The sequence below is a fragment of the Coccomyxa subellipsoidea genome (genome assembly GCF_000258705.1).
Source record: "Coccomyxa subellipsoidea C-169, whole genome shotgun sequence".
NCBI lineage: Eukaryota > Viridiplantae > Chlorophyta > Trebouxiophyceae > Coccomyxaceae > Coccomyxa > Coccomyxa subellipsoidea.
The window spans coordinates 1,026,847-1,054,167 of NW_005178023.1; the positions used below are offsets into that span (position 1 = coordinate 1,026,847).

At 52.3% G+C, this 27,321-nt stretch overlaps 6 protein-coding genes across 6 annotated transcripts; 3 read left to right on the forward strand and 3 right to left on the reverse strand.

Moving 5' to 3' along the window:
- Nucleotides 1-47: 47 nt before the first annotated feature.
- On the forward strand, nt 48-8,464 carry COCSUDRAFT_68010 (ARM repeat-containing protein; the record flags this gene model as incomplete). The annotated part of the gene is made up of 25 exons (XM_005643682.1): nt 48-230; nt 456-514; nt 969-1,079; nt 1,187-1,395; nt 1,511-1,742; nt 1,921-2,092; nt 2,214-2,293; nt 2,431-2,524; nt 2,613-2,716; nt 2,886-2,987; nt 3,118-3,254; nt 3,403-3,459; nt 3,599-3,658; nt 4,520-4,670; nt 4,864-4,953; nt 5,128-5,334; nt 5,546-5,692; nt 5,945-6,130; nt 6,341-6,429; nt 6,633-6,864; nt 7,111-7,161; nt 7,312-7,422; nt 7,636-7,776; nt 8,211-8,330; nt 8,438-8,464. The coding sequence occupies exons 3-25, from the start codon at nt 1,041-1,043 to the stop codon at nt 8,462-8,464; spliced, it is 2,838 nt and encodes a 945-aa protein (XP_005643739.1). The 5' UTR covers nt 48-230; nt 456-514; nt 969-1,040.
- Nucleotides 8,465-10,289: 1,825 nt separating this feature from the next.
- Nucleotides 10,290-11,246, forward strand: COCSUDRAFT_59680 (hypothetical protein; the record flags this gene model as incomplete). Its single annotated transcript, XM_005643683.1, has 4 exons — nt 10,290-10,324; nt 10,468-10,607; nt 10,738-10,814; nt 11,073-11,246. The coding sequence occupies 4 exons, from the start codon at nt 10,290-10,292 to the stop codon at nt 11,244-11,246; spliced, it is 426 nt and encodes a 141-aa protein (XP_005643740.1).
- A 270-nt stretch (nt 11,247-11,516) lies between these two features.
- On the reverse strand, nt 11,517-12,110 carry COCSUDRAFT_20050 (CbiX-domain-containing protein; the record flags this gene model as incomplete). Its single annotated transcript, XM_005643684.1, has 3 exons — nt 11,517-11,581; nt 11,678-11,901; nt 12,001-12,110. The coding sequence occupies 3 exons, from the start codon at nt 12,108-12,110 to the stop codon at nt 11,517-11,519; spliced, it is 399 nt and encodes a 132-aa protein (XP_005643741.1).
- A 2,746-nt stretch (nt 12,111-14,856) lies between these two features.
- On the forward strand, nt 14,857-17,957 carry COCSUDRAFT_5325 (3',5'-cyclic-nucleotide phosphodiesterase; the record flags this gene model as incomplete). The annotated part of the gene is made up of 9 exons (XM_005643685.1): nt 14,857-14,925; nt 15,158-15,310; nt 15,450-15,454; nt 15,492-15,628; nt 15,778-15,877; nt 16,201-16,395; nt 17,111-17,231; nt 17,346-17,462; nt 17,862-17,957. Coding segments are annotated over 9 exons (993 nt in total), but the record flags the coding sequence as incomplete, so codon positions are not given.
- A 1,098-nt stretch (nt 17,958-19,055) lies between these two features.
- On the reverse strand, nt 19,056-24,058 carry COCSUDRAFT_31400 (amino acid transmembrane transporter). The gene is made up of 16 exons (XM_005643686.1): nt 23,911-24,058; nt 23,702-23,742; nt 23,356-23,389; nt 23,145-23,207; nt 22,766-22,873; nt 22,414-22,507; nt 22,101-22,210; nt 21,775-21,965; nt 21,567-21,600; nt 21,377-21,453; nt 21,088-21,259; nt 20,694-20,821; nt 20,581-20,590; nt 20,396-20,419; nt 20,156-20,279; nt 19,056-19,895 (listed from the first exon to the last, which is right to left on the reverse strand). The coding sequence occupies exons 1-16, from the start codon at nt 24,001-24,003 to the stop codon at nt 19,834-19,836; spliced, it is 1,365 nt and encodes a 454-aa protein (XP_005643743.1). The 5' UTR covers nt 24,004-24,058; the 3' UTR covers nt 19,056-19,833.
- A 736-nt stretch (nt 24,059-24,794) lies between these two features.
- COCSUDRAFT_59684 (ribosomal protein L11 methyltransferase) lies at nt 24,795-26,628 on the reverse strand (the record flags this gene model as incomplete). The annotated part of the gene is made up of 5 exons (XM_005643687.1): nt 24,795-24,983; nt 25,321-25,556; nt 25,772-26,015; nt 26,275-26,467; nt 26,588-26,628. The coding sequence occupies 5 exons, from the start codon at nt 26,626-26,628 to the stop codon at nt 24,795-24,797; spliced, it is 903 nt and encodes a 300-aa protein (XP_005643744.1).
- Between the last annotated feature and the right edge of the window lie 693 nt (nt 26,629-27,321).

Sequence of the window (27,321 nt, forward strand, 5' to 3'; positions counted from 1 at the left end):
CTTGCCGTTCTCCTTGGCAAATGAAAGCACTGCATCTGGGAAGACACCGACACGCATCTGAAGAACAGCCAACCGTGGGTTTCCTGCTCGGCACCATTGCACAAGCAGCCGCACCCGCGGAGGGGTGAGAAGAGGAGAGCGGGGGGAGGATAGCAAAGAAACAGGCAAGGCTTTCTGAAGTCCGAGCTTGATTCGTGAACATCCAACCCCAGCCCCCACAGTGTTTCCCGGTAAGCAAGCATTGTTCTTTTAACCCAAGGATCCCGGTAGTGGCGCTCGAAGGGGCTGCCGCGTCACAGGGCACTTTATCAGGTCGGATGTCCAAGGACGACTTGTGGGGGCTGTTTGCGTTCAATATAGATGTCCTGTGTTGTCACAGGCCAGCTGAGGGAACCTGAGGCGATCTGGTGAAACAGGCACGATCGCCAAGGCTTTAACGAAGCGTCTGGACGCAGGTACAGTCCGCTGCACGTCAAGGAGTGGGGTCTGGACCTGGAAGGGAGTTTTGAGGCAGGTGAGCCATCATGCTAGCATCAGGAGTGGTCCAGATGCCAAGGGGGCCACCGTTGGAAATCATGCTTTTGCGGCGAAGTCCGCCGCTCCTGTCATGATGATGCTTATCGTTACAAAGCTTCACTCGCCATTTCAAAATAGCACTGTTGTGCCCTCCTCGGTGAGGTACAGAGAGTCAGAAACGGGGCAGTAGATTCCGTAAGTGCTGGTCAAGGGTCCTCCAGGATACGAGATGGTCGGGGTGGCCTTCAGCTGACTTGATGACCAGTGGAATATATTGGCTTCACCACAGCTGCGGCTGCCGTCCGGAAGCTAACATCGAATTCTGATGTTTAAGATAGAGGGTTACAGCCATGGCGTGCTGCGTATCCATTGCTGATGAGGTTTCCTCCTCTTCCTTGAGTTCTTGACCATGGCTATAAACATCCTCATAAATCCTCATGTGCTTTCTGCAGATTGGAGCTTGCGTGCACAAGAAAGTCTAGCTGAGGACTTGGCATCCTCTTTTCCTGGGGAATGCCAGAAGTATGACCAACTCTCCTCGCCTGGAACATCCTCACTTGCAGGCAAGGAGCGCCCTTCCTTACATTTTAGCTCACTCAAATGTAAACCCCTTAACTCCTTGGTTCGTAAATCTTGTGCACTCTTGTCATATGAGGCCATGCCAGTGCAGGGGTTCACAAGACAAGGCTTCTATGGCGGCGTGGACGTGAGCTGTGCACCAGAGAATAATATCAAGGCCCTGAGCAGAGAAGTGCAGGAGTGTGCAGAAGTGCCCCCGGAGCCCATCTCTCCAGATAGCAACCACACAGGGGTGTCAGAGGACGGATCATTTGTGAAGGTCGACAGTCCAGATCAGGACAGTCCTGACCTGCCAGAGAGGTGCGGCAGAGTCTCGCGCATGTATCAAAAGAACCTATATTTCATGCAGCTTTTGGCATGCTGGCAAGGAAACAAGTGACTTGCATATGATCCTGACTTGTGTGTTTTCTTGTAGCAGATTGGACAGCTCGCACGGTAGCAGCCCTGCGAACATGTCAACGGAAGCTCAAGATGAGGCTGCTCAGCTACGGCAAGCAAAGCAGACTGGCATGAATCAGCACATCGCTGAGCTCCCAGCAGCTGAACTTCCAGATCGGCCGGTGAGAAGCCAGAGCAGCAGCTTCCCCCGCAGCGCCGCAGCAGGTCCTGCTGGAAGGCAGGCGGGCCCACCAAGGCGCCAACAGCAGGTGATGACCACACTTGTCCAGCACGTTTCAAGCGCTTGCATGCCATGCTTGCACCTTGCTTGTCCTGATCTATTCCTTGATGCTTCCGCTGCTGATGTCCATGACATCCATTGTCTGGAGAGCAGAACCAGCCACATTTTGTATGTCTGCCTGACCTCTGTATGCCGATGGCTTGCAGGCAAACCGGCCAAACAACCATGCAGGGTACATGGGTGGACATGGCATGTATCACACTCCTCAACAAGCAGCCTTCATGCATGGCTCTCAGCAGTACAACCAAGCTCATGGTCAGCAAGGCTCGCGTCACCCATCCAGCAATGGTCATGGGCACCACCAGGCCTATCACTCAGGTGTTCACTCCCCTGCATAACATGACTGATCCGGGCTCCTGTCATTGCATGCATCAGCTCGCCACATCCTGTACCTGGAAGACCTGCCCACCGTCACATACTGACATTTGCGTGTTTGCAGACAATGTGATACCTCAGAGCGTCGCCATGACCATGATGTACAACCAGCAGTACACCGCTGCAGCTCAGAACTACAATCAGGTGAGATGCCTGCCACTTTTGGGAGTCGTGTATAAACAGTCTGTCATCTGGACGAAGACATGTGCCTCTCATGTGTTGAGCAACTGCTGGGGTCTGCTCTGGGATGTCTTCTGAAGGGTGGTGCCTTCTTGCTGCAGGGAGTGTACCCTCATCAGGGCCCCCAGCACTTTGGCTATGTGCTGCCTCATGCTGGTGTTGTGTGGGCGAATCAGTATGACGGCCCTCCTCAAGGTATGGCCTGGCCGATCTCGTCTCTTTACTTGTACTCAGTTCATGTTTGCATGCGGGAGTAAGTGAGCACGCTCTTTGTTACCTACAGGCACAATACGCCCAACCACTGCGCCAGTGTCTGCAAGCGTACCAGTGATGCAGTACGGCATGCCCTATCCTCCCAACGAGTACATGGGCGGCTACTACTCTCAGGTGTGCTGCCTATGCCTGTCTCGATACCTTCATGCAGCCTTCAGTGTTGCCAAGGCTTCACGTTTGTGGAATGCAGTCTGATCCAAGATGTGCTTTCATTGGTATAGTTTGTATTGCTGTGCTGTGATGAAATGCACAGATTGAAGTGGATATTTTCTGGTCTGTGCAGGTTCCACCACTGGCCCATGAGGCGGGCATGTACTACGGCTACCCAGGGAGCTATGAGCCCTACATGCAGGGACCCATTTACAATGCGCCAGCCAACAGCAGGGTAAGCAATTTTCATCTATCATGAATCTCCCGTCTATGATTGCTCATCTGCCTGGATTTGGACTTAATTCACTCATTGTACACATGAACATCTGCAAGGCCTGAGGTGTGTTCCATTCTGTGATTTGCAGAAGGGCAGCCTGGACAGCAGGCTGCCCCGACAGGCTATTACCCAGTATCAGCCACCACCAGCTGCCGGTCTTACCAACTTACCAGGGCAGCATGGATTCAAGGCACCTGCGCCAGCTGTCACTGGAGATGGTCCAAGGTGGGCCCCAGCCGCATGCTGCTGCCACATGCTCATTTCCATGCATGCATGCCAACTTGAATGACCTGCGGATGGATTACATGCATGTCAGTGGAAGTTGGCTACATTGAAGCCCTGACTAATTGGCACTTGTTTGCTTGCCATGCAGGGGGAAGCCTGGCAACAGGCGCCAGGGCTCACCGCCGATGAGGGCAGAGGTCGACAGGTAACCAGCCATCTCCCATGACAGTCTCCTGATTTCCCAAGAGCTCCTCATCCCTGTCTGTAGCCTGGCTTACCTGTCGCAGTGTCAGGCGAGATATCTCGGTCCAAGTTTTGTAATGTTCCCTGTTTCTCCATGTCAGGGACCCGCATCTTGGCCACCGCCGGCAGTCTTCCATGCCCAGTGCCACAACCAGGGACAGGTGAGTGACAGCATCCCTGGTGCACCAGTGTGCATGCCCAGCGTCCCGGATGATTGTTGTGGTACTTAATGGGAAGCATGCATGTGCTGCGGTCTGCAGTTCTATGCCATTTATTTCCCAGGAGTGTCGTCCTTCTTCATTGGGAAGCATGCATATTCTGCGGTCTGCAGTACCATGCCATACAATTCCCAGGAGTGCTATCCTGCCTGTTAGGGAAGCATGCATGTGCTGCGGTGTGCAGTACCATGCCGTTTATGTCAGGAGTGTTGTCCTCCCTTTTAGGGAAGCGTGTATGTGCTGCAGTCTGCAGAATTATGCCAATTATCTCCCGCCTGAGGCTCTTTTGGCCCTATCATGGTCAGGGACTTCTTCAGCCCATCTATGCCCAGCAAGGGAAGGGGTCATCGCCGACTAAACTCTTCTCCCGCAGAGGTTCACGACTTCAGGTGCTGTTGGTGTCTTTCAACGGTTGAGCCCCGTCATGCAGGCTGATTTGCAAGCCCACTGAAGCCCACTTTGCATACCTGCTTCCCCTTGTGCATTTCTGCACAGTTGTCATCCTCCAAATTCCCTTTTGAAGAAGGCACTTCCCGCCTGACGTGCATGGTGTGTGCTGACTCAAAGGCCTCCCAAAAGAGTCCCAGAAAACATGGGACCTGCCAGGGCCAAAGGGCACCGGCGGCATTTCTCACTCCCAGGAAACTTTGACTGTGGCAGGTATTCTCCCAACTGCAGCACTCCAAACAGACATTCAGGATGGCAGAGTCACTTTTTTTCCTTGGCTCTGCATGCCAAGTGAGCAGTGTCTGAGGGCAGCTGTCTGCACATCGTTATCTAAGCAAGCCACATTTGCTGCTGCAGGCTGCAGATCCAGAAGGGGGGAGACACTGGGGCGCGCAGGCACAGGCGCACTCGCAGCAACGAAGACAGCAAGGTGCAGAACGAGGCCGGAGGCTCTGCCAGCATCCTTGAGGCCATCAAGACCAACCGTGGGAACCAGTACTACCTTAAGGTGAGGCTTGCTATAAATAAGGGCCAAGCTTTTCAGCATTGCTATTAGGCTCTGACTTGCATCGATCCTGGCAATGCAGCATGGTAGCCAGGTGCAAGCCGCTGCGGTTTTTCAACCACCATGCATCATGTTGATTTGATAGAGACTAAGCTTTGCTAAAGATTTCACAAAGAAGGTGTGCCATGCCATGCAGGACATTGCTGGGCATGTGTACGACCTCTGCAGGGACCAGTTCGGCAGCCGCTTCATCCAGATGAAGATCGAGACAGCCTCGCCTGAGGAGGTGGCTTGCCACACCTCACCTTCGTTGAGTTTTCAACTGTAGTGTCCCCCAGGGCCTCTTCCACCCCTAATCAAACTGCGCCAGCAGACACAGGACAGCAGACTGCTCACTGGCTCACAATGCGCACATATTGCACTGTCCAATGAACATCCTGAATGGATGTTGCGCGTGCAGGTGGCGGCCGCCTTCACCGAGGTGTGCGTGAACAAGGACCCGGCGCTGCAGCTGATGAACGACGTGTTTGGCAACTACGTGGTGCAGAAGTTCCTGGACTTCGGCGACGATGACCAGAAGGAGGTCATGGCCGCCCTGATCCAGGGCCACGTCAAGACACTGTCCCTCCAGGTGTACGGCTGCCGCGTCATCCAGAAAGCCATCGAGGTGCATGTTTTCCCTGTACTCGAATGCACGCATAAACCCAGCATCAATGCATCTTGCATGCTACACAATGCATGCAATACTCACCAAAGCATCTGACGTGCTGTGCTGATCACTTTCTCATGCGAGGATGCCTGTTTCCCAGGGAATATCAATTGAGAGTTGCAGACATATATTGCACATTTGTCACCTGGTCACCATTGTGCGCGCGCAGGTGCTGAGGCCGCCTCTGAAGGACAGCATTGTGGCGGAGCTGAAGGGCCATGTCATCGAGTGCATCTCCGATCAGAACGGCAACCACGTCATCCAGAAGTGCATCGAGTGCATCACGCCAAGCGAGCCCATCGCAGACCTCCTGGAGGTCTGTGCCCTCCTTCCAAGCAGCACATTGTTGTGCATGCACGCATGCATGCAGAGGGGTCGCGTCTCACAGTGTTCACACACGAACAAAACACATCCACCCCCAATCTGACTCCCAGGACTGGACCGTAGGAGTCCACTGTTGTGCAGGGCTGGCCTGACATGCAGACTTCAGATGCATGTCGTCAGCATGCTAGTTTTAGGCACTGCTGTAGAACTCCGTGAACTGATGGGATGTGTGTTGTGCGCACAGGAGCTGGCCGACGGGCCGGAAGGGGCTGCCGCCGCGCAGCGCAGCAGGGCGCCCCTGCCGCCAGGCAAGCCAGCGCTCTCCGCTGGCTTTGTGCCCCTGGCACGCCACCCCTATGGCTGCCGCGTCGTCCAGCGCATCCTGGAGAAGTGCACCCTTGAGGACTACAAGCACCGCCTGGTGGCCACAGTGCGTGACCCTCCTAGGCCTTCCCCTCCTCTGACAACAAGCAAACGGCCCAACATACTGCTGGGATGCCCAAAGCTCTGCAGAGAAGATACAGGAGCCTGTTGCAAAGGGCATAAGCAGATCCCAGCCGCATGTTAATGCCCTGGTGGGATGCATGGCGCATTTGTCATGCATGACATGTTTGGCTAAAGCTTGACAGTGCTCATGCAGGTCACGGAGAACGCTCTGGACCTGGCCAGGGACACCTATGGCAACTACGTCATCCAGCACAGCCTGGCCTTTGGCTCGCCCGAGGAGAAGTGCGCACCACCTTCCAATGCCCCCCTCTGACACAATTTCTGTTGCTCTACGCCTTGCATGCAACCAACATCGCCTGGCAGTGTTCCTTCATCCTGGTCCCATGTGTGCCAGCACAATGTCAGCAGCTGGATTTGTTGTGCGGCGCTAGGATACTATACTCTATGCAGCTCACATGTCTGAGACACATGTCTTGTGTTTGCAGGGTGGAGATCATCCAGAGGCTGCAGGCTCACATCGTGGAGCTGAGCACGCACAAGTTTGCCAGCAACGTTGTGGAGAAGTGCCTGGAGTTTGGCACACGCGACCAGCGCCGCCGGCTGGTGAGCACCATGCTGGGAGAGGGCAGCGGCCTGGACTCGGCAGGGGCCGACCAGCTGCTGCAGACCATGACTAAGGATCAGTACGGCAACTATGTCGTGCAGAAGACCCTGGAGGTGCAGACATGACCCCTCGCTTACTCTTGTCTTTTACCTCCTTTTTTGTTTGTTTTTCTTTTGGTGTGCTTGCATGTCAGGGACGAGTTTTCCTTTTATGATCTGTTTCTTGTGCCTTTTAATTGGGGTGGGCTTTCTTTCCTTCCTTCAATAGTTGCAGAGTGCTGACTTCCTTTGTATTTTCTATTTGCTTTTTATTTTTTTATTTTTTTACACCTCATGTTGGTGCTGCCTTTATCATTGCAGAGCATCAAGCCGTTTGATCTGATCTGGGCGCCTCCTGACTCAGAGCTGCTGGTAAGTTTCTTCCCTTTTTTTATATAGCATGCATGTTACTTCCCTCTTTCTTTTGTGTCCAATGCCACAGTCCGGTCTTTCTACTGTTCCTTGGCTTTTTCCTGTTGATCTTCTTGTTTGCAAGGCCCCCCTTCCTCTTGCCATCTGCAGGCCTCTGAAAATGTTCACTTTTGCCCAATCGAGCGCATCTTTGTGGCAAAGCTGCTGGGCGCAAGTATCAATGATCCCGGCCTCACTCGATTCCTCGATGTGACAGACTTGGTACGATGTTCTTCCTCGGACTCCCATCCTGTTTCTCCTGCATGTTTTCTTGCATCAGCAATGATTTTATTTTTACTTCCCATTTCAGCAAGTTTACATCCGTTCTTCCTCATTCGATATGATTGCCATCTAGCATGCTGTCTGTCTGCTAGGGTTGCGGTGGGCAATCAATCTCACCTGAAATGAGTACTGACTAATGCTGTTGCAAAGCAGGTGTGCACTGATGAGGAGCGAGAGGTGCTGCTGGGCAAGATCAAGGAGTTCCTGACCAGCCTGAAGAAGCAGCAGTATGGCAAGCACATTGTCCTGCGCATTGAGAAGCTGCTCGCAAATGCAGCAGAGTGGATTGCCAAGGTACACTGCATGGCCTATGAATTCCGTTTCATGTACATATAGTGCAGGGATGCCCTGTGATCACTTCACCCCATGAATGTCACAAATCCACCCTCGTTTGCAGCACATTACATGAGCGAGCCCTTTGCCTGAGATCCCTCCCTTGCTGGAGTCATGACTCTTGTTGTAGCACATGTTCTTGGCCACATTTCTTCTCTTGCATGTGTGACTGTAATCACTCATTCACTCATATTGCAGCCTGTAAGCATAATGCCACGTCATTCTCCATGTCATGTCATATCCGGACCCACATGCCACATAACCATTTGCCCTTTGGCTTGTTCTGGAATGTCACAACTCGCTATAATCACAACTGGGTCACCAAGGGCGCGGTATAACTGAGCAGCAATACTATTTTGCTATTCTGTACCCAACCTATTTCTCTATGCCTGCAGAGGAATGCTGAAACGGAGAAGCGCGGTGCAGAGACAGGCTCACCCCACAGCGAGGATGTGCACGACGCCTTTGAGCAGCTGTCCATTGCTCCGGAGACCCCAGAGAGCGGCCCAGGGGAGGTCACAGCTCCCCCTACCGTTCAAACGTAGGCAGACAAGATGCCAGCCGCTGCTCACCTGACAGGCATGGCTTGTGCATCCACGTGGAGGAATCTTTGTGGGTGCAGACGGGCCCTGATGCAGGCGGTGGCTGACAGCAGCTCCCTAATGGTGCTCGGGCCGTGTACTTGGGTAATAGGCATGTGCTGCAGCCTCAATTGAAGCTTGAGCATCGACAGGGTTGGGGCATTGAGAGCATTACTGCTGCGCGTCTCTGTTGTGGCTTAGTCTCTGTTGTGGCTTAGGAAGGGGCAATAACAAGTGCCGATTGGGCAGCAGCAGGGGCTGTGCTGCAGAGTGTATGAGGAGGCTGTGATACTGAAGCGCAAGGAATGTGGCAGAGTTGGCAAGGCAGGTTGCAGGTTGGGAACTTGAAAGTGGGCACTGGAGGGATGGTGTGAATAGTTTGCAGTTTTTTGTTTTCTTCGAGTGCAGATTTCAAACAGATAGATGCTGTGTGAGAGGCCACAGCCTGGAGTTGAAATGGAGATACCTCCTAGCAATCTTTGAGAATACACGACCTGGCTCTGGCTCAACACACGGGCCTGGCGCACATCTATCCTTCTTTGATTCCAGGCAGCCAGAAGAGAGTTTTGTGACACAAGAGCGGTGAGGCACGCTGGGTTGAGGCATTGCAAGCGCTTCTTACTTGGTGTGCATTTCAGTTTAGTCCGTGTATGTTTGTCCTGACTGTCTTACCTTTCACCTTTTCGTTCTGTGTGAGGCCATCACTCTGGGGTCGGCTTCTATCTGGGCAGTCAATTCGTGACTTTTGCCCCTGCGCTGCAGCTCAGTCCAGAATGTTCTAGGCCACACAGGTCACACTTCACAGTGTTAGATGTGCCGTCTAGGCTAATCCTGCAGCCATAGATGCGCCTCCTCCTTGGAGTATCCCCCGTTGCTGGAGGGTCTGTAACAGTCTGTGTGGAGGTTGACCGCCGGCCCTTGTTGCATCACAAAAGAAGGAACAGCGCCATGCTCATGCAGCAGCCTGAGCTTTTGCATCACAGTACCTTACAGCCAGCATTCGAATGCAAATTTGCAACCTACAAATTGGCGTCAAGAGGCACCAGCGGGTAGTACCCGCTGCAGCTGCTGCCCATGGCAGGTGAATGCATGCATGCACTGAAGAGCTGGCTGACACTGCACACCTGCAGCATAAGCATGCTGGGGTTGAAGACGCGCGACGTGCTTGTGCATGTCCATCATGCATGTGTGGCCACCTCAGCTGCTTTCAGGATAGACACGTGGGCCCACATGCCAAGAAATTCGATTCGATTGTTTCGTCCAAACGCTGGATCCGGGCAAAAGATAACAATACGGTGAGAATTGACAAGATGTTTGGAAAGAGCGTTCACTTTACACCTGAACTTTGCAGGGAAGACTGCAAAGTCTTTTCTTCTGCAAAAAGTGTGAAAAGACGGCGTCTTTCTGTTAGTCAAGCCCAGGTGAATTTGCTTCTCCTGTTCTCGTATGCTTCAGCTTCAAATGCCCCAAATTTTCTATTCATGCTCAGACCACAATTTCTCTAGTCTCTTGGGAACTTTGAACGCCGAGCAAGGATCGAGTTCAGAATTCCTAACAGCATTGCCTACAAATGCCAGCAAACGCGCCACTTGATGCAGTGCCAAATATATGCAAATGCGTGGCAAAAAAGTCCAGAATGTTAGGCGGGATGTGCGCAGGCAGCATCTGGTTCTCAAGGGCTTGCAAACTTTTCCAACGGCGTTGGCACAGCACTTTTCAGAAGCCAGAATGGGTCCGTTGCGAGCATTGAGGTCAATGAATCGCAAGATGTGAAGGTCAGCATTCATCTCCTTCCAGCATCTGCAACAGGATGGAGACATGCATGCTTGGATTTTGGATGTGCTCCCATTTTTTGTGTTGCCACAGTAATTCTGATTTATTGCTTGACAGCAGATGGCTCTCAGTGGCGCCCTCTCCGGCGTGGCTTCGTTCACAGGAGGCAGCGGCTCTGCATCATTCTGTGCTGCAGCAGCTCCAAGGCACGTCTCATGTGAGAAAAAAACAGTGCATCTAATTGGTGGACGCAGACTGCTTGCAGCAAAGGGAGGATTCAGTCGAGACTGTGGCGCAGGAAGGAAGCATCTCAGAGCTTGACGCAGCGTTTGAAGGTGTATGGCTTGGCTGGCGTTGTGGCCTATGGGCTCCTTAACACAGTGTACTACACGGCGATGTTCACTTACATGTGGACTGTTGGCTTCAAGGTCCCTAGAGGTCTGCAGCATACCCCTTCACGGCCTGTCTTAGCACGGTTGTCAATTGCTATTTTCAGTCACAGCATCAAGGCAAAAAGCGAAGGTGGAGGCATGCTTAGATAGAACTCGGGTCGATGTGGCATGTGCAGGGCTGGGCTATGCTGAAGCAGCGAGGAAGCTTGTGGAGGTGCTTGGCATCACATGGGCAGGCAGTCAGCTCACAAAGGTGCAGCTCTTACATGATAAATACACACTTGCATGGGCAGAATTTTATCTTAAGTTATATTACACATATGCAGACCCCAACTTCGATGACCAGTCTTCTGCAGGCAAGAGGACCTCTCTCAATAGCTTCCAGGTGTCGAGTTGCAGGATTGAGGTGTCGCTGTGTTCTCCTATTGTAGGGTGGTCCACATTTAGGTGGTAGTTGCTTTGTCAGTATCTCGAAAGGTGATGCATGAATATCATGTGTGCCTGCGAGCAGGCTGCAAGAGCCGCCGGTGCACTGCTGCTGGCACCTGTGGTGGACAAGGGCCTGGGAGCATTCCAGCGTGCCCTGCACCTGAAGTCGAGGAGGACCGCTTTCCTATACATAGTGGCGTTATGCCTGGGACTCACTGCTGCCCTCTTTGGCACTGTGGTTGTTGTGCACGCCTAATGTTCTGCTTCAATGCCAAGGACATGACGTTCTGAAGAGACCTTTAAATCTTTGACTCTGTCTGGGGTTTGTTACAAGGGTCTGAAGTGGATCTCAAACTGTTTTTGCTGCTGCTTTGTTTGCAAACGAATGTCTTTGTGATTGCTGACCAACCCACCCAATCCAATTGCGACCATGTCATCACTGATGCACTGAATATACAATGGTGCGTTGGCTGTTGAGGTGTCAAGCTGCGCAGCTCCTGAAACCCTGCTTATGTCTCGTCGGCGCCTAGGCTGATTGCAAAGCACCAGCTACTCTGTTCTCAATCACTTGCGCCATGAGGGGATCAATACCTGCATGCGTGCATCAGCTGTCAGCCAAATTCATCAGGCAACTCACAACCCTGCAGTGACAGGGGCAAATTTATTGCAGCTGGGAAAAGATCATACCAATTGGCTCTGCGATGACACACTCCACTTCCGGGTGTGCTTTCTGCGCCTCTGCCACCAGAGCAGGGATGTCTGATGTGATGTGGCGGCCGCGTGACAAGAAGTATGGCGCGATCACGATTTTCCTGAAGCCCTCCGATGCGCATCTGGACACAGCAGTACCTATGCTGGGTTCTGCCAGTTCCATGTGCGCAATCTCCACCCTCTGTCGACTGCTGAGATTCCTGTGAAAGAACAGACACCAGAACTCGTTTAGCATAGCCATTTCAAAGGTCCGGCAGGCTCAGCTATTTCAGATCCGAATTGCTCCTGCTCGCCTGTACAATGTTGCAAATTCCTCTAGCATCTCATTGGCTTCCGCCCGCTTCGATCCATGATCGACTAGCACTACTGCCACATCATCTGCTGTCGGTGATGACACCGCTGATGCCATCGTCTTCAGGCTTATTCGACAAGCTCTGCCAGCCTGCCCTGATCTGCAAGTTCTGCGTAATCTTCCGTTCTGCTGGCTGTGCAGTGCTGCTCGAGCCTGTGTAAATTTCCTAGCAAGACACAATGTTCTGCACTGTGTCAACTGCGTGCACCGATCAGGATGCTCTGCGAAGGATTGTGCAGAAGAGTTGGGGAAGCTAAGAGAAATTTGGAAAGTGGTACGCATGCTAAAATGGACACTCAGGAGACCCACTTCAATAATTTACTGAGAAATTTACGACGTCAATGTTGATGTGCTTCTCAATGTTCGGTTGCCCTTACCACGTGGGTTTGCCCTGTGCTCTTACGTGAGTGTGTGTAACGCTTCGGGTGCGATATTGGATCTAAAGCAAGTTTCTGCGCAGCCATATGTCAAGTAACGTGTTGATAGAAGACAGCAATCGAATAACTCAGAAATTAAGCGTTTCACTGTCGCGAGTGATCTCATCAGGGCTTTCTTCGGACTGACAGAGCCCATTGGTTTTGTCGGAAAACTTTGGTGTGCCAGAAAGAGCAGAATCTGGCGAGCCAGTGGAATGTAAAATGTCGAACTTATTTCAAAATTGAAGGAATTTAGGAGGTAGAAACGCAAGGACGCAATTATGACGTCTGAGTTGCCCCTGATGAGGACATCTTCTGAAATAGCGTCTGCCACTCAGCGGCGCCCACTGGACCGTGTGAGAACGATGTCGCTTGAGAATCTAAACTTGAGACAGCTGACAGACACATCCAGCCCACATATAAGCCCCAGAAGCCCGCGATCCAGCACTTCTATGTCGTTCCCCGGTACGCTTTTTGGTACCATACCCATTCGGCAACAATGGACGCTCTAGCAATAATTTTAAGCGTTGCTGCGAGTTTAAGGGTCGATCTGCCCTCTGCAGACGTTGTGATGCCGCAAATAAGCATGGACACAGCAATGGACTTGGTAATGCGGTTGCTGGACGACATTGAGGCTGGAACCACTATCAGCCCAGGGCGAGTGAGCCACCTGCGCAAAATGCTCCTGCGCACAGAAGGCGAGTGATTCACCCTACCAGCAACCGAGAAAGGACTGTTGCTCTGCGTGTGCTTCATCCTGATGCACGCCAGGCAATGGCACAATGCTACTATGCCGCCAACTGAGCTCAAAGGCACCAAACTGCCATGGTGCCTTGCTCGCTGATATGCGTTGCCTGCAAGCAAATCTTTCGGCAGGCAACTTGAAGCAGCCAACCCGCTTTATACATGCAACACAATTATATTTTCACCACTCTGCCTGAATCTCCACCGCTGTAAAGCAACAAAAAGGGTTCATCAGCAAAATCCCCGACCTGAGGCTTTTAGGAAGCCACAAGCCCCAGTCCGCGAGCGTGCCCTGTCTCTTTAATGGCACTGGAGCGTGAGTGAGAGATTTGGCATGTGCGCGCAGATCTGCAGCAGCCGCTGGAGCTGGAGGGCCTGCTGCGGCGGCACAGCTCAGCCTCCTACACCGGCTCCAACGTGCTCAGCCTGATCGAGACGCGCTGCCCCTCCATGGCAGCAACCTCACTCTCCGGCTTCTGGGGCCTCCCTCGCACACGCACCTCCCCCCTGGCTTCCCGCTCCCAGAGTTTTGCAGTGAGCCACGGCTTTGTGGGCTCGGTGGCGACGGCTGGCGGCGGGGAGGGCAGCGACAGCGGCCCCAGCAGCGGCCGGTCCTCCTTCAGTAAAAGCCGCTCGCAAAGCTTCGCCGGGCAGGGCCTGTCGGGTGCGCGCTCTGCTCCCTATCGCTATGCTTTGATGATTGCAAATTAAGTGCGCTTGCATTCTTGAACACATAACAGCATCGCAGTCAAAACGCACCATTCTCTCTAATCAACACCTTCAAAAGCTTTCAGGAAAGCCATAGGCCATAGGGCGTACGTGCTTATGTTTTCAGTGTTCTCCCTCAGTATTCTGGTGTATCACTCCTGTGAGAAAAGGATAAATTACAGCAAAGCACCACCGCTCTGCATATCAGTAGCATGCAACAGCAATGGCCACAATGAGCCCTGCAGACAGAGTCATGCTTGTCTTTGCACCCTGTCTTACATGCCTCATGGTAAAATTTGGTCGAGCTAAATTCTGGGGTGAGTGATGCCGCAGAAATACATTATTACAGATGTGTCTCTGCAAGACGTTGTCACTTAGAAGCAATAGTGAGTTGTAACATGTTCAATGCAGTGCCCCTGGGGGAGGGGGGAGACCAGAAGAAGAGCCTGCGGATGTCCAACGCACGGCTGCAGTCCGGCATGATCCGCAGCTTCATCCGAGCCACCGCGCAGCCGCTGCCGCCCGTCTCCGAAGCCACCGGCCTCACCCCAGCCGCCAGCGCCGAGCTCGCGCCAAACACCCCTGCCGGGGTCAACCCTGCCGGGGTCAAACCTTCATACCCCCGCCTCAGCGATGCAAACCCCTCAGGGCCCCAAGCCCATGAAGGCCACAGCTTCTTGGACAGCGGGAGCCGCAGCAGCAGGGCATCTAGACACTCTCGCAGCTCGTCCAGCTCTGCAGATATTGTCCAAGCTGCAGTGGACAGCGCAAGCAAGTGGAGGAACTGGGATGCTCAGGCAGCCTCGCTCTCAGAGGAGACACCAGGCACACCAGTGAATGGGGGCAGCACAGCACAATCTTTAGAGGAGCAGCAGGAGCAGCCCTGTGCGGGTGCTTCCAACGGCCACGGCGAGCCGCATGTGCTGCGCTCTCTGGTGACTCGCGTGGAGCGGCACTTGGCTGAAGCTGACCAGTGGGGATTCGACACTATAGAGCTCGATGAGGTGAGTGCCCATGCACATGCATGCGTACAAAAGTGGCTATGTCTTGAAGCTTCATTGCTATGCAAGAATGGTGCTGCATAATATGTCACATCCTTGCCGTGTAGAATAAATCTGAATCCATTTGCTTTGAGTGACCTCAGCACTGTTCGAATGGCTGGCCGCTTGAATCTTCATCTGGCTCTGTAGTGGGGAGTCTGTTGTAAGATCTCAATTTGCAAGTGTGGGGTTGCAGGCCACAGGTGGGCGGCCGCTGTCGTGCCTGGCCTTCTTTCTGATCCAGCAGCAGGGCATGATTCCTGCCCTGCGCCTGGATGAGCAGCGCCTCGTCAACTTTCTTCTCGCTGTGGAGGACCTATACGGACCCCACCCATACCACAACAGGCCCGTAGTGCCCGCATGCTCCGCACATGTCAATCGAGCTGCGTGCTCTAACACTTGCAGCAACCTTGAATGGTGCAAGCTATAAGCCGATGTGCAAATGCATCATTGCTCAGAAGCATGTACTGCAGCTCGTGAGGATGCAGGTCATGTGCAATGATCTCATGTGGTTGTGATGATTGCTGCAGGGCTCATGCGGCAGACGTGTTGCAGACAGTGCATGCAATCCTGTTCCAGGGCAACCTTGTGAGGAGCAGTATTGTGAGCCTGTCAGAGGCGCTTGTCAGCTACATAGCTGCTGTGGTTCACGATGTAGAACACCCAGGTATACCTAATTATGAGTCCCAGTCCTGTCTATCCTTGCCTTAATCTGTGAAGCAAGTTGCTGACATCACCTGCTTGCAGGGCTGCATGCTTGCTTGCTATTGCATTATGCACCTGCATGTAAAATTCAATCATGCCTGTGGCATGCAGGTCTTTCCAATGACTGCCTTGTGGAGTCCTCAGACACTCTGGCCATAAGGTACAATGACAGATCCGTCCTTGAGAACCACCATTGCTGTACCTTCACTAGGTGAGCTTTCTTTCAGTCCCCAAGACTGTTTGACCTCACACTCTCTTGAAAGTCCATAGCAGCAAGGCACACACAAATGTATGAAAACAGTGTCTACTGTTTTCTAAGTGCCATTGGTCATGCCTATGACTGGGGAGAAACGAGAAGAGTGGAAAGCAATACGACAGGTGTTGCTTAACGTGCCTGGTCCTTAGGAACGGAAAACCTTTGATAATAATAATAAAAACAATTTTAATTTTAATTGTTTGATCACGTCTCAGGACTCATTGCTTCCATGGATTCCATGCCATGATGTATTCACATGGCTCTGATGTACTGCGCAGCATAATGAAGAGCGAGGAGGGGAGGTGCAATTTTCTGGTGCACAAGCCGAGGGGCGAGCAGCAGCGCTTCAGGGCCCTGCTCATGGAGATGGTGTTGGCCACAGACATGAAGCAGCACTTTGCGCTCATCAGCCGCTTCAAGACTCTCATCACCAACAGCCCCCTGGCTGCCGGCTCCGAGCTGACAGACAGTGAGTCACTGTCCTGACACTTGCTAAGAAAATAGCGTAAAGAAGTCCTCTTGCTAACTCTGCAGAGTGTTTTGTTTGACTAACATGGGGAGTGCTGCATACATTCCCGGCTAGAAAAGGGGACAATGGCCTGTCATAGTTGCAATGCATGTGATGTGAACCAAAGAGACAGGATGTACATAATCATGCCTGGTCAAAAACAAGAATGACAACTCTTTTGCAAACTTCTCCCATAATCTTGAACAGGAAGCCATGAAGGCATAATGTACAGGAAATGAAGCTAAAAATGGCTCTTTATGGCTCTCATGCTGCCAGCTTGAGGCTGCGTGTGTGAGCGCAGAACATGAGGTGGCGGACCTAAGGCGTGCTGACTCGCTGCATGGGCTGGTACAGCTCAGCAGCCGCATGAAGTCCATCAAGGGACTCACCAAACCCGTGCCAGCTGTCAGGTGCCCCTTTTCTGCCTCAACACTGCCAGCCTACCTCCATGATGGCACACCTCTGTGAATATCCAATTCAGAAGGCTTCCAACTCAACAGTGCTGAGCAGGATATTTAGGAGTGGGGGAAATATTGAGAGGATTGCGGCATGCAAGTGCCCTGTCCGGGCTGCATCCCGCTGGGGTTGCTGATGTTGCACTTGTGATTCACAATTAGGATTGATCTGAGATATCTTTTGAATTTCTGATTCTGGGTGCGCAGGCTGCCGGATGAGCTGAGCGAGGCACAGAGGACTCTGGTGTTCCAGATTGTGCTCAAGGTGGCTGACCTGGGCCACCTGACTGCACCCATGCCCATCCACAAGGCAAGTCAAAATCCCCTCATCAGCGCCCCCAATCTTGTGAGACATGTCAAACATTAAGCCATGCAGTCACTGTCTGTGTCCCTCTGTCTTGATGGGACTCTGCCAAATGTGAGGGATGGCTTTGAGTAGTTTTGTGTGCGGCTTGCGCAGAAATGGCTGGACGGATTGGAGCAGGAGTTCTTTGAGCAGGGCGATCTGGAAGCCAGGCTTGGGCTGCCCATCACGCCCTTCATGGACCGCTCCCTGCCAGGCATCTCCACCCGCCAGGTGATCCCCTGCATGGAACGCCATGGTGCAGCTCGTTCCTTGCCTCTCCATTTTGCCAGAATGACAGCTACAGGAGCTCCTCTCCTTGGAAGGTCTGGTGTGGTCTCGTGAGTGATGCGAGGGTTTTATCATTTCTCAACCCTACCCTACTTCAACAGGGGAAATTGGGTATCAAGCCAGTGATGATGTTCAGAAATCCCTTGCTGGGCTCATGCACGGTGCTCTTAACAACATGCAGAGATGTCAGTCAGTGAGCAAGTCTTCAGGCAGTCAAATTCCTCCAGACCAACTTGGACACTGATCTGTGGCCTGCAGCCAGGGACCTTGGCTGATCTGCTACTGCTGTGACTCACAGCATGTGTCACGGCGACTCACATTACGTGGGTGTCTGGCGCGCAGGTGGATTTCTTCAAGCTGATGGCGATGCCGCTGTTCACAGCATTTGTGGTGGCCTTCCCGGGCTGCCAGCCGCTGCTGGACGGCATGATGGCCAACTACAGCCACTGGTGCGGCGTGGAGGATATCTGCGGGACACCCCCCAGGCCGCCCAGTGGCCCTGCCCTTCAATCCACCTCAGACACCCTCAGCCCCACCCGCCTCAGACCTTCCCCTCCCCAGGCTTGACGCCAAGCGCCGGCATTATCATTATTGACAGTATTATCATTATGCACTACTCTTGCCAGAGGCCGGCAGTGCCGACGTTCACTACTATGATCTTCATGTCATTTGGCGCATATCCTGCTAAGAGGAAAGGTGCCTCTGCAGTCAAGCTTGCACTCAAAGGCTGCCAAAATCCTACACTTCGCTGGACTCGCCAGATCCAAGCAAGACCCAGTCAAACGTGGGCACGGTGCTGAGTTTTTATAATGCCTCGAGCCAGCCGGGGGCCAAGCTGTTCAAAAATGGAGAAGGACATTACATGTGTGCCAGACCACCAAGGATCAAAAGGTTTTGTGGGTGCCCCATCCCATCTGTACCCCTTATGTGAATCACTGAATCCTGACTTCATGAGCCCCTCATAATTTGAGGCACCTGTAGAAGATCGAGTTGACAGTGCAGCTGTGCTGACACTGGTTGGCCACGGGGACTTAACTGCCTCAACTGTGGAGTTGGTCACAGTGCGAAGCTGGGTGTTCTGTGAAGATCCCGGGGCCATTGATATATTGACAATGCCATTTTTGACTCCGCCGTGTTGGAGATGATGCATGTTCTGACCATTGCAGTGCGCACTTTGCGTGTGGCACGTACTTCTGAGCAGCTCCTGCGGGGTGTGCCGGCAATGCTTTGTGGCATGATAAAGAGTCTCCGGGGTTTGGACCAGCCATGACAGCCTTTCATCATTATGAGGCGTTTTGTTCAGATCTGTTGCAAGAAGACTCCGTTCGGAGGTTTCTGATTGGATTTACCGTTCGGTGATGCTGGGGTGGAATGGCTAGTCTTGAGTTCTGCACTGGTCAATTATGGCTAGATTGATGGCCAAAAAACACATTCTGTGTTTGAAGTGATGTCAATGCAAGCAGTGTCGATGCAGTCATTTGACAGTCAAATGGACTTAGTGCATCTGCAAGCAGAGCCTTGTTGATGTCACAAGATGCTTCTGCTCTGACATCATTACAACAAGCCTCAGACCACAAAAAACAAGAAAAACATGTATATTACCTGTGATTATGTCAAAAATTACTGATAACAATCATGTATAGATAATACACCCTTTCCTCGTGAGGTCCCAAGAAGCTATCCGTAACAAGACCAGCCCCATCAGGAAACAATTCTTGCAAGGAAATTTTTATTTCTCGCCACTCCCTCTCCCAACATGTACACCTTGCACCCCTTATATATGCAGCTGGATCATGCCATCCTGAGCTCATGAGACTTAGGCAACGGCAAGACAGCTGCAGCCAGATCACAACAAAACGCAATGCTGCTCAACCAGTGTGCAATTTGTTATACACCGGCTAAGGTTTAAGCACCGGAAGATTGGCCACTTCAAGCCAGAAGGGCCTACAAGGATTATGGCACTTCCAGTCCTAGCTGTCCAAAAAAGCTCAGTCCCAGTGTACACTTTTTCAACAGATTCCTGTCCAACAAGTAGCCGCTGCGCAGCTGCTGAGGTCAGCAAAAAGCTCATTAGCAGACAAAGAGAGATCCGCATGTAGCATGCTCAATTTCAGGCCATACTTCGGTCCTCGCTCTAGTACAAGTGTGCCACGCTGTGAAAGTCATGGAGAAAATTTGTATGTACTCACCATAAACAGTACTGTACAAGTTCCTTCACCATTTCCAACCCGCAGTGCAGTTCGTCTCCGCTCCTGACTTTGGGTTGATCATGAACAAGGCAGTTCAGCAAGCTTGGGGAGCGTGAGCAGCAGCTTCACTGGAAGAACTTGTAGGTGCTGGCGCTCTTGATGATGCCACGCATGCCTCCGATGGAACCTGCAGCCACATCTTACTCAGTCTCACTTGTTGTGCAACCACAGCACATTCTGCTACATGCTCCCGACACATCACAGCAACTTCTCTATCCTCCCTTTCCTGCAGAACTCAATAGCCCACCTGTGCTGCCCACAACATGCACCGGGTGGGAACCACATTTCCAGCAATCTACTCAGTGTCGTCACTGTCTCATGAACTTCAGTACTTCCCCTACAGAAGGGGGATTTTATGGGAGGTGTGGTCTCAGGAGAAGCTCGCACCGAAGATGGTGACGATGAGGCCGTAGATGATGCAGAACCAGCTGGCCCACCAGTGGCCGCTGTTGATCTTGGGCTTCTTCACAATCAGGTATATGATGGGGGGCATCCAGAACGTTGTGGGGCCCTGCGCGCATTTTGCAAGAGGTCAGATATCCGTACGCTCTATTGCGAGCTCACAAAAGCCAGCCTGGCCCAACATCAAGATTGTTCGAGAGTGCAGAATAAAGGTAGGATACTCACAAAGGCGAAGGCTCCAATAAAGCCCTGCACAGCACAACAACAAAGTCAGAAACAGTTGGCAACCATTTCTGAGGAACTAGCACGCAAGGAAGCGATAGACAGGACATAGCAGTGTGCCAGGTCAATTGAATAAGCCCAGTGCCGCTCTGGGTCTGCTCTGTCCAAAAGCAGCTGTAGATGCGCACCAGGAGATCCCTGCAAGCACAAACGTTTTGAGGTCAGGACTTGCAAATAAGCATCAGTCAGAGCTGAAAGCATGAGACAAGTGCAAGGGTCTCATGTGTTTCCAGGGGCTCACCCAAAGAAGGGAAGCACGATGGCCACGAATGCCACGATGATGACATAGACGCTGCGGTACAACAGGCGCATGGGCAGGGCATTGCTGATGCCTGACATCACCATCCTGGTCTCAATCATGTCAAATACCTGCACAGAGCGCCCAAACACAGTTAATGACAGAATTTAAGACTTTGTGTCATGTTCTCTGTCACCCCACACTTGTTTTGTAATCCACGTCCACTCCCACTAGGGCAGGGGAATACCTAATCCCACAGGACACATACAGAATCCCCCTCATCAATGTCAGAACCTGACCTGTCACCCAGTCCCTCTTCGCCGGTCCGGTAAAGCATCACCAGCATTAAAATCACTTGCCGCTTGGGAGAGGAACAGGTACAGGGAGGGGTGCACACCGGCATGGAGTACACTTGGAAACTGCCGATGACGTGGATGACCACAAAGAGGTCAGCAGCAATGATGAGTCCGTTGGGAACGGTGTCTTTCAGAGCACTGGTCAGGAGCACGTTGTCTGCGACGTTGATACCAAACGCCCAGTACCCAGTAATGGAAACAGCAAAGTAGCACCTGTGACAGATACTCCTCCCAAGATCAGCAGGGTGCAGCAGCACAAGTAATTTGGGGTTCATGAATTGGGCTGCAGCGCTTTCAGGTATGCACAGCAGGAGGAAGATTGGGACTCACCAAGCAACAAGTGCATAGGCGACGTAGACACCAGCCATCATGGGCTTGAAGGTGTCGGGCGGAGAGGGCAGCGTTGCCTGCACAGCAGTGTACCCCTCAGTCGCAGCATCAAAACACTCCTGACACATGCCTGATTACAAAGGACGAGTTTCAAACGAATTGTAAGTGGGTCGCAGGGCCTGACACTCACCTGGATCTCAAGCACAACATTGTGTCCTCCATACCTGCATGCATAATGATTGCTTGTCAAGTCTTGACAATGACAGAGGAAGCCAGACAAGGAAAACAGAAATTGCAGGCAGTGACAAGACGAGCCACGTGTGGAACGAACATCTCTTCGGCAAGCATACACGTAACAACGGCTTGATATGCAACTGAGCAGGAGACGGAACACTCACGCAAAGGCAACAGTGCCCAGGGCACTGAAGACACCGAACACCTTGTCGGCAGTGTCCTTTGTGTCAAGGTTGTAGTAAGCGTCAGGCTGACGGCCAGAGGCAATGGATGCCCCCACAGCGATCGTGCTGTATGCGAGTGACATGATTGCTGCCGCGAAGGACACCACACGCAGGCTGTTGAAGTTGGGGCACTGCACACACGAACACACTGCACTCTCCTGTCTACTGTAGTTACACTGCATTATACAGCTACCGCCATGATGCGTCAAGAAGATATCAGAGCAGCTGGTGCAAGGATAATGGGGAGATGAAAAGCACAGACCGACCTGAGAGAGGAAGAGCTGTGCGCCGGCAAACACAACGATCCATGCAGACAGCCCAAATGCCGGGCAGGGCTTGTTGCACAAGAACTGCCACACAGCCTGCATGCTCTTGCCTGTGCAAAATCACATTGAAGTTTCATGCGCCTGAGTAACACTGATGCGCTCAGTACACCTTGCTTGCAAGATCAAACGCAGATCAGATGGGTGGGCATGAGTGATTTTTTCTACGTGGGACATCAAACCACAACATCTTTCAAGATGCGCAAATTGCTGCAGCAGGCTTCTGCTGTCAAGTAACAGGCTGCCGAGAACACACCTCCGGTGACACAGTACACGATGGCCAGCCCAATCATGACGATGAGTTGGAAGGGGATGACAAACCACAGGCCTCTCTTCTGCCCGAAAGCGTACTGCACACCAGCCACACACCCAATCAAACTCAGAAATCCCCTCGGGTAAACTCGGCGCATGGGAACGCTTTGTTAACAAAGCGTTTTACACAGGTACAAGGCTGTGTGGGGGTCAGGAAATTTGCTGCAGATGTGACAGAGTCACATGAGCAAGGCCGCAGCATGTTCACATAGTTGCTTGATGGTAGGCTTGCGCCTTTAGCTGCACAATTGACCATGTCTGATGATAAGAGCAAGACGAAGAAGACAGTGACTCACCTGGCCTAATTCGTGGTAGCGGTTGAAGCGTTTGCCGTTCATCTCGTGCATGGAGCACAGCTGCCACAGCGTGTACAGCGTGATGATCCAGGAGGACACCATGATGAACTGCGCAGCATCAATGCACACAAATCACTCCAGGGGAGGATATCTACATCATTCAATGTTCCTGACCCCGGGGATCATTGTACAGTTGTTCATGATATGCACTTGCGTGTCAGGCCTTTCTCCTATCTGCTGGCGCTCGCTCTGCCTTGATGTCTGCATTCCTCTCCATCTAATCATTTGAGCGGCTTTGTGGCACAATTATGCATGGGCAGCAATATCAAGTCCCCTGCACATCTAGAAGGGATGTAACAGGCAGGAGAGAGGTCCACACCATGCCACCGCCCCATCCCAGGTACGCCATAGCTGAAGGAAGGCCCAGCACTCCAGCGCCGACCTGGCAAGATGCTCACGCCAATCAATAGACAGCTCGCAGGCAAGGGGCATGCAGGTGCATCAGGCATGCCCTGATGCATGACCGGTTGCACGTTGAAGCTAAGATGAAACTTGTTACAGTGCAAATTCTTGTTCAAGGGGGAGCGCACCATCGCTGTAACATTGTGGAAGGCAGAATACCACCTGTTGAAAACACAAGCCGAAAATCAGTGTAACACTGTACTCTCAGAGGACTTGTACTGTCCCACCTTCTGCAGATCCCATTGATCCAACAAAGAGAGGCCAACAGACAACCCCACAAAGTAATATGATGATGCATCCTGAAAACAGAGATGACAATATAAATGGTCTGAATGTGTCCGCCCTAATGTTTAAGCCAAATTGGACGGTGCCCAATTGGACTGTGGACTTTGCTAGGGTTTGGAATTTGACGTCTCGAGAAGAGCTCTTCGCCTCTTAGCAATAGGACACATCTTGCAGAAACTGGGATCGCACCATTTCCCTGTGCGGTCTCCCGTAATCGGAAGTTTATATTCCTGCGGACACAGCACCACCACTAGTGAGTACCTTCTTAAAACCCAAGCTCAGGAAGCCAAGCACCTACACAAATGGCCGGCTGGCTTTGCCATGCCAGCGGTCGTATCCCTGCAGGAGGTGAACGTCATTCTGACGCTGCATTTCAAGCGAAAACAGTTTTTTCACACCTGATCGTACTTGTTGAGATGGCCCAGCGGTTCTTTGGCATTTCCATTCTCATGGCCGGTGTCTGGTGCAGCTTTACCCTCGACGTCGGCCATGTTTCCTCGTCCAAAAACAGATATTTGTTATGTAGCGACACTTTGTATGCGCCGCAATCCTCGATCGATTAGTTTCCAAGTCGATTTTACGTCTTTAGTTCCGCATAATCGTAGACTAGATTGCCAAATCTGGACTGTGACAAGGACAGGGTACCATGAACAAGGGTGGTGCCCTAATCACTGCTGAAACACATAAATGTGCAGCATATAAATATGTTCCACAACAGCTTGGGCGTAAGGACCTACCATTCCCTGGCTGTCCTGCATGATTACCAAGCAGGCAATCATAATACCCCAAGTTCTCCGGAAACCTGCTATTGTTGAGACGCACTCACAGCGCGTCCCTGCATGTCGACATGTCATCATGATGCCAGTGGGGTCCTGCACTTGGAAGTGTCATACGCATCGGTGAGTCATGAATGAAAGATCTGACGCAGCAGGTGCTGGAGCTGTCTGGGCATGTACATGTCAGGTGCCCATTGTGCCATACAGCCGCCGCAGCGGCAATACTGTCACAGCACAGTGCCGCAATGAGACAGTTGTTTTGACAGCATGCTGCACAGCAATTCCTACACTGTATCAGATCGGCCTCAGATTTTTTTGCACAGGGTATGACCTCCCAGCCACTATCTTGAACTGGCCGCACTGGCTACACTGCCATGCTTCAACATGCGGTGCTGGGGCTGCCGCAGCGGGAGCACTGTGCAAGGGCTGCAACCTGCAGGCTTTGGGCAGCTGCTCATGATTAAATAGTATGCCAGCTACTTATGACTCATGATAATGACAGCTGCTCATGAGTCACTGCGCACGCCTGTCACCAGGGCCCACTTGCCCTCGGACGCCACCTCGAACTCGGCAAAGAACGGCTCATAGACATCCTTCACTGCCGCCCACTGCTCTACCAGTATGCCGGACAGAAGGATCACGCCATTGGGCTTCAGATAGCTCGCCAGCCTGGGACCCAACTCCAGCAGAGGTCCCTGCAAACCACACCCCAAAAGACTCAATGGTGTGAGATTAGTTGTATCAGTGATTGAGCACCGCTCCTGTAAGGCGCTCGTCCACCTACAGCTACACAGCTGTCCGAGCAGTCTTACAGGCATTTACTGCTGATGATTAAGCCACTGTCACAAACACTTTCAGGGCATTGGGCGGTATGTTCCACTTGATGGGCCGAACTGGGCTTCGCGCTGCCTTCGCAAGATCCAGCAGATTTTAGAGGCTCTCCAGTGGACGATATGCAAATCGTTAGCCGCTGAGCAGGTCTGCCTATGTTTCATTGCGAAGGTGAGCTACAGATATACTGTAGATGCACACCTGCAAAATGTTGGCTACGCACACGTCGAAGGATGCTTCCACATCGGCAAGACCCGCCGCGGCCAGCGGCTCGGGGCTGTCGGGAGAGGCGCCACACTGCTCCGTCCGGAAACTGGCCGCCACTCCGTTAAGGCCCGCGTTAAATTTCGCAGAATGCACTGCCAGCGCGTCTGTGTCCGTACCCAGCGCCTCTGACGCGCCCATCTTCAGCGCAGCTATGGCCAGGACTCCCGAGCCTGCAAAACAGTATTTACAGCTCATTCAGTCATACCATCTTTGCATGTTCTGCATCCCTACCATACAGCAAGGAAAGGAAGAAGGCATAATGGCAGCGACCATGCTTTCTCCATCTGCCAGTAGGAAGCTTGAGAGTCACATCTGCATCCGCATGATACACACAATTACATGCAGAGAAGTCGAGACGGACTGCAACAATTAGAGCAGGACTGACCTGTGCCGTAGTCGATAACTCTTTTCCCAGCAAGCGGCAGACGCGCGAGGGCTTTCAGGCATAGGCGAGTGGTGGGGTGCTCTCCGGTGCCGAAGGCCAGGCCAGGCTCCAGGATGATATTGGTGGCGGTGGGCTCCGGGGGTTCACACCAGCTAGGTACAATCCAGAGGCCCTCCTCGATGCAGGCTGGCTGGTAGCTGGCCCTCACGCTGTCCATCCACTCCTGATCAGGCACCTCCTCCACCTGCAAATGCAGGACCCCAGGAGCTTTGATCTGCTTGCCGCGCTATTTTACTGCTCTCTCCCACTGCTTTGAAATTCAGCTTCGTGTGTGATGCATCTATGCGCGTCGAGCGCACGCCAAGAGGAAAGGAATTGGAGCCTAACTGCTGCTGCTGCTGCTGCATCAGGAATGACCATCAATCAGGGGTCGCAAGTACAAGCAACCTCCTAGATTACATGCCTGACATATGTCTATGTGCTGGGTGTGGGGCAAGCAGGACGTGAGCAGAGGAGCCACCTGCCTCATACTTCAACGGAGCTGCGCTGCCTGACTGCGCATGCCACAGCGCCAGTATTGCGCCCACATCTGTGGATGCAGAAAATAGCGTCTGCACTGTGCACCGCTCCCACACCTTGCTGCTGTCCCCGAAAATCTCCTGCTCTGGAGCATCGAGCGTCCTGTACTCCTCCACACTGCACTTGCACAAGAGGATTCATCAAAATTAGTCGAATCTCCTCGTGACATAGCTTTGGAAGGGAAGCAGAGAATCGGCAGAAGTGTAATTGCAGGTTGAGCCCACACATGTCGCTGACCTGGCTGATAGCGCGCCGAGGCTGAGCAGCTCGTCTGTCATTGTTTCCACCATGGATCCTGGCACGTCCTCGATTTTGGCTCGTAGAGTATGCAGCCGCTCAGTTTCGACTTGCGCTGCAACAGTTCTTTTTATGTCCTTTGCATGTGACCCATGAGTATGGAGGGTAGTACTCAAGGACGAATAGAGATGCTGCAGTCTGTGAGGAACTGGAATGGGGCTGCATCTGCCTGCTGTAGCACTAGCTCCATATCTCACTCCATAGAGCAGCCGTGAGAATCGGAACACATTGCACGATGTATTCGCCATGGATGTCGTGCACTCGGTAAATATAACAATTCAAATGGTGCTTCTCGATGTTAATGCTGCTCCTATACAATCTGCAGCTCTAGAGAGCAACCAGACATGCGATGAATTGACCCCATCAATTTCTTGTCTGAGGCATGTGGTGACCAAGTCACCGTTGCAGCAATAAAATAAGATGTGATCTTCCTCTGGAGTTGTCTCTGATTATATTATTGAGATCTGCACTGGTAGGAGCTTTTGATGCGTGCTAGTCAATAGTACAAAGATTCCTTTCGAGTACTGTAGTGTCTGGCGAAGCAAGTCTTGGTACTCAATCATAGACAACAACCTGAATTTTAGCGAATTCTGGGTTCGTCAACATGATCAACATGAAGGAGCCATCGTGGGCGAAGCCAGAGTTGGCAACCCATGTGCAGGAAATGGGACTTG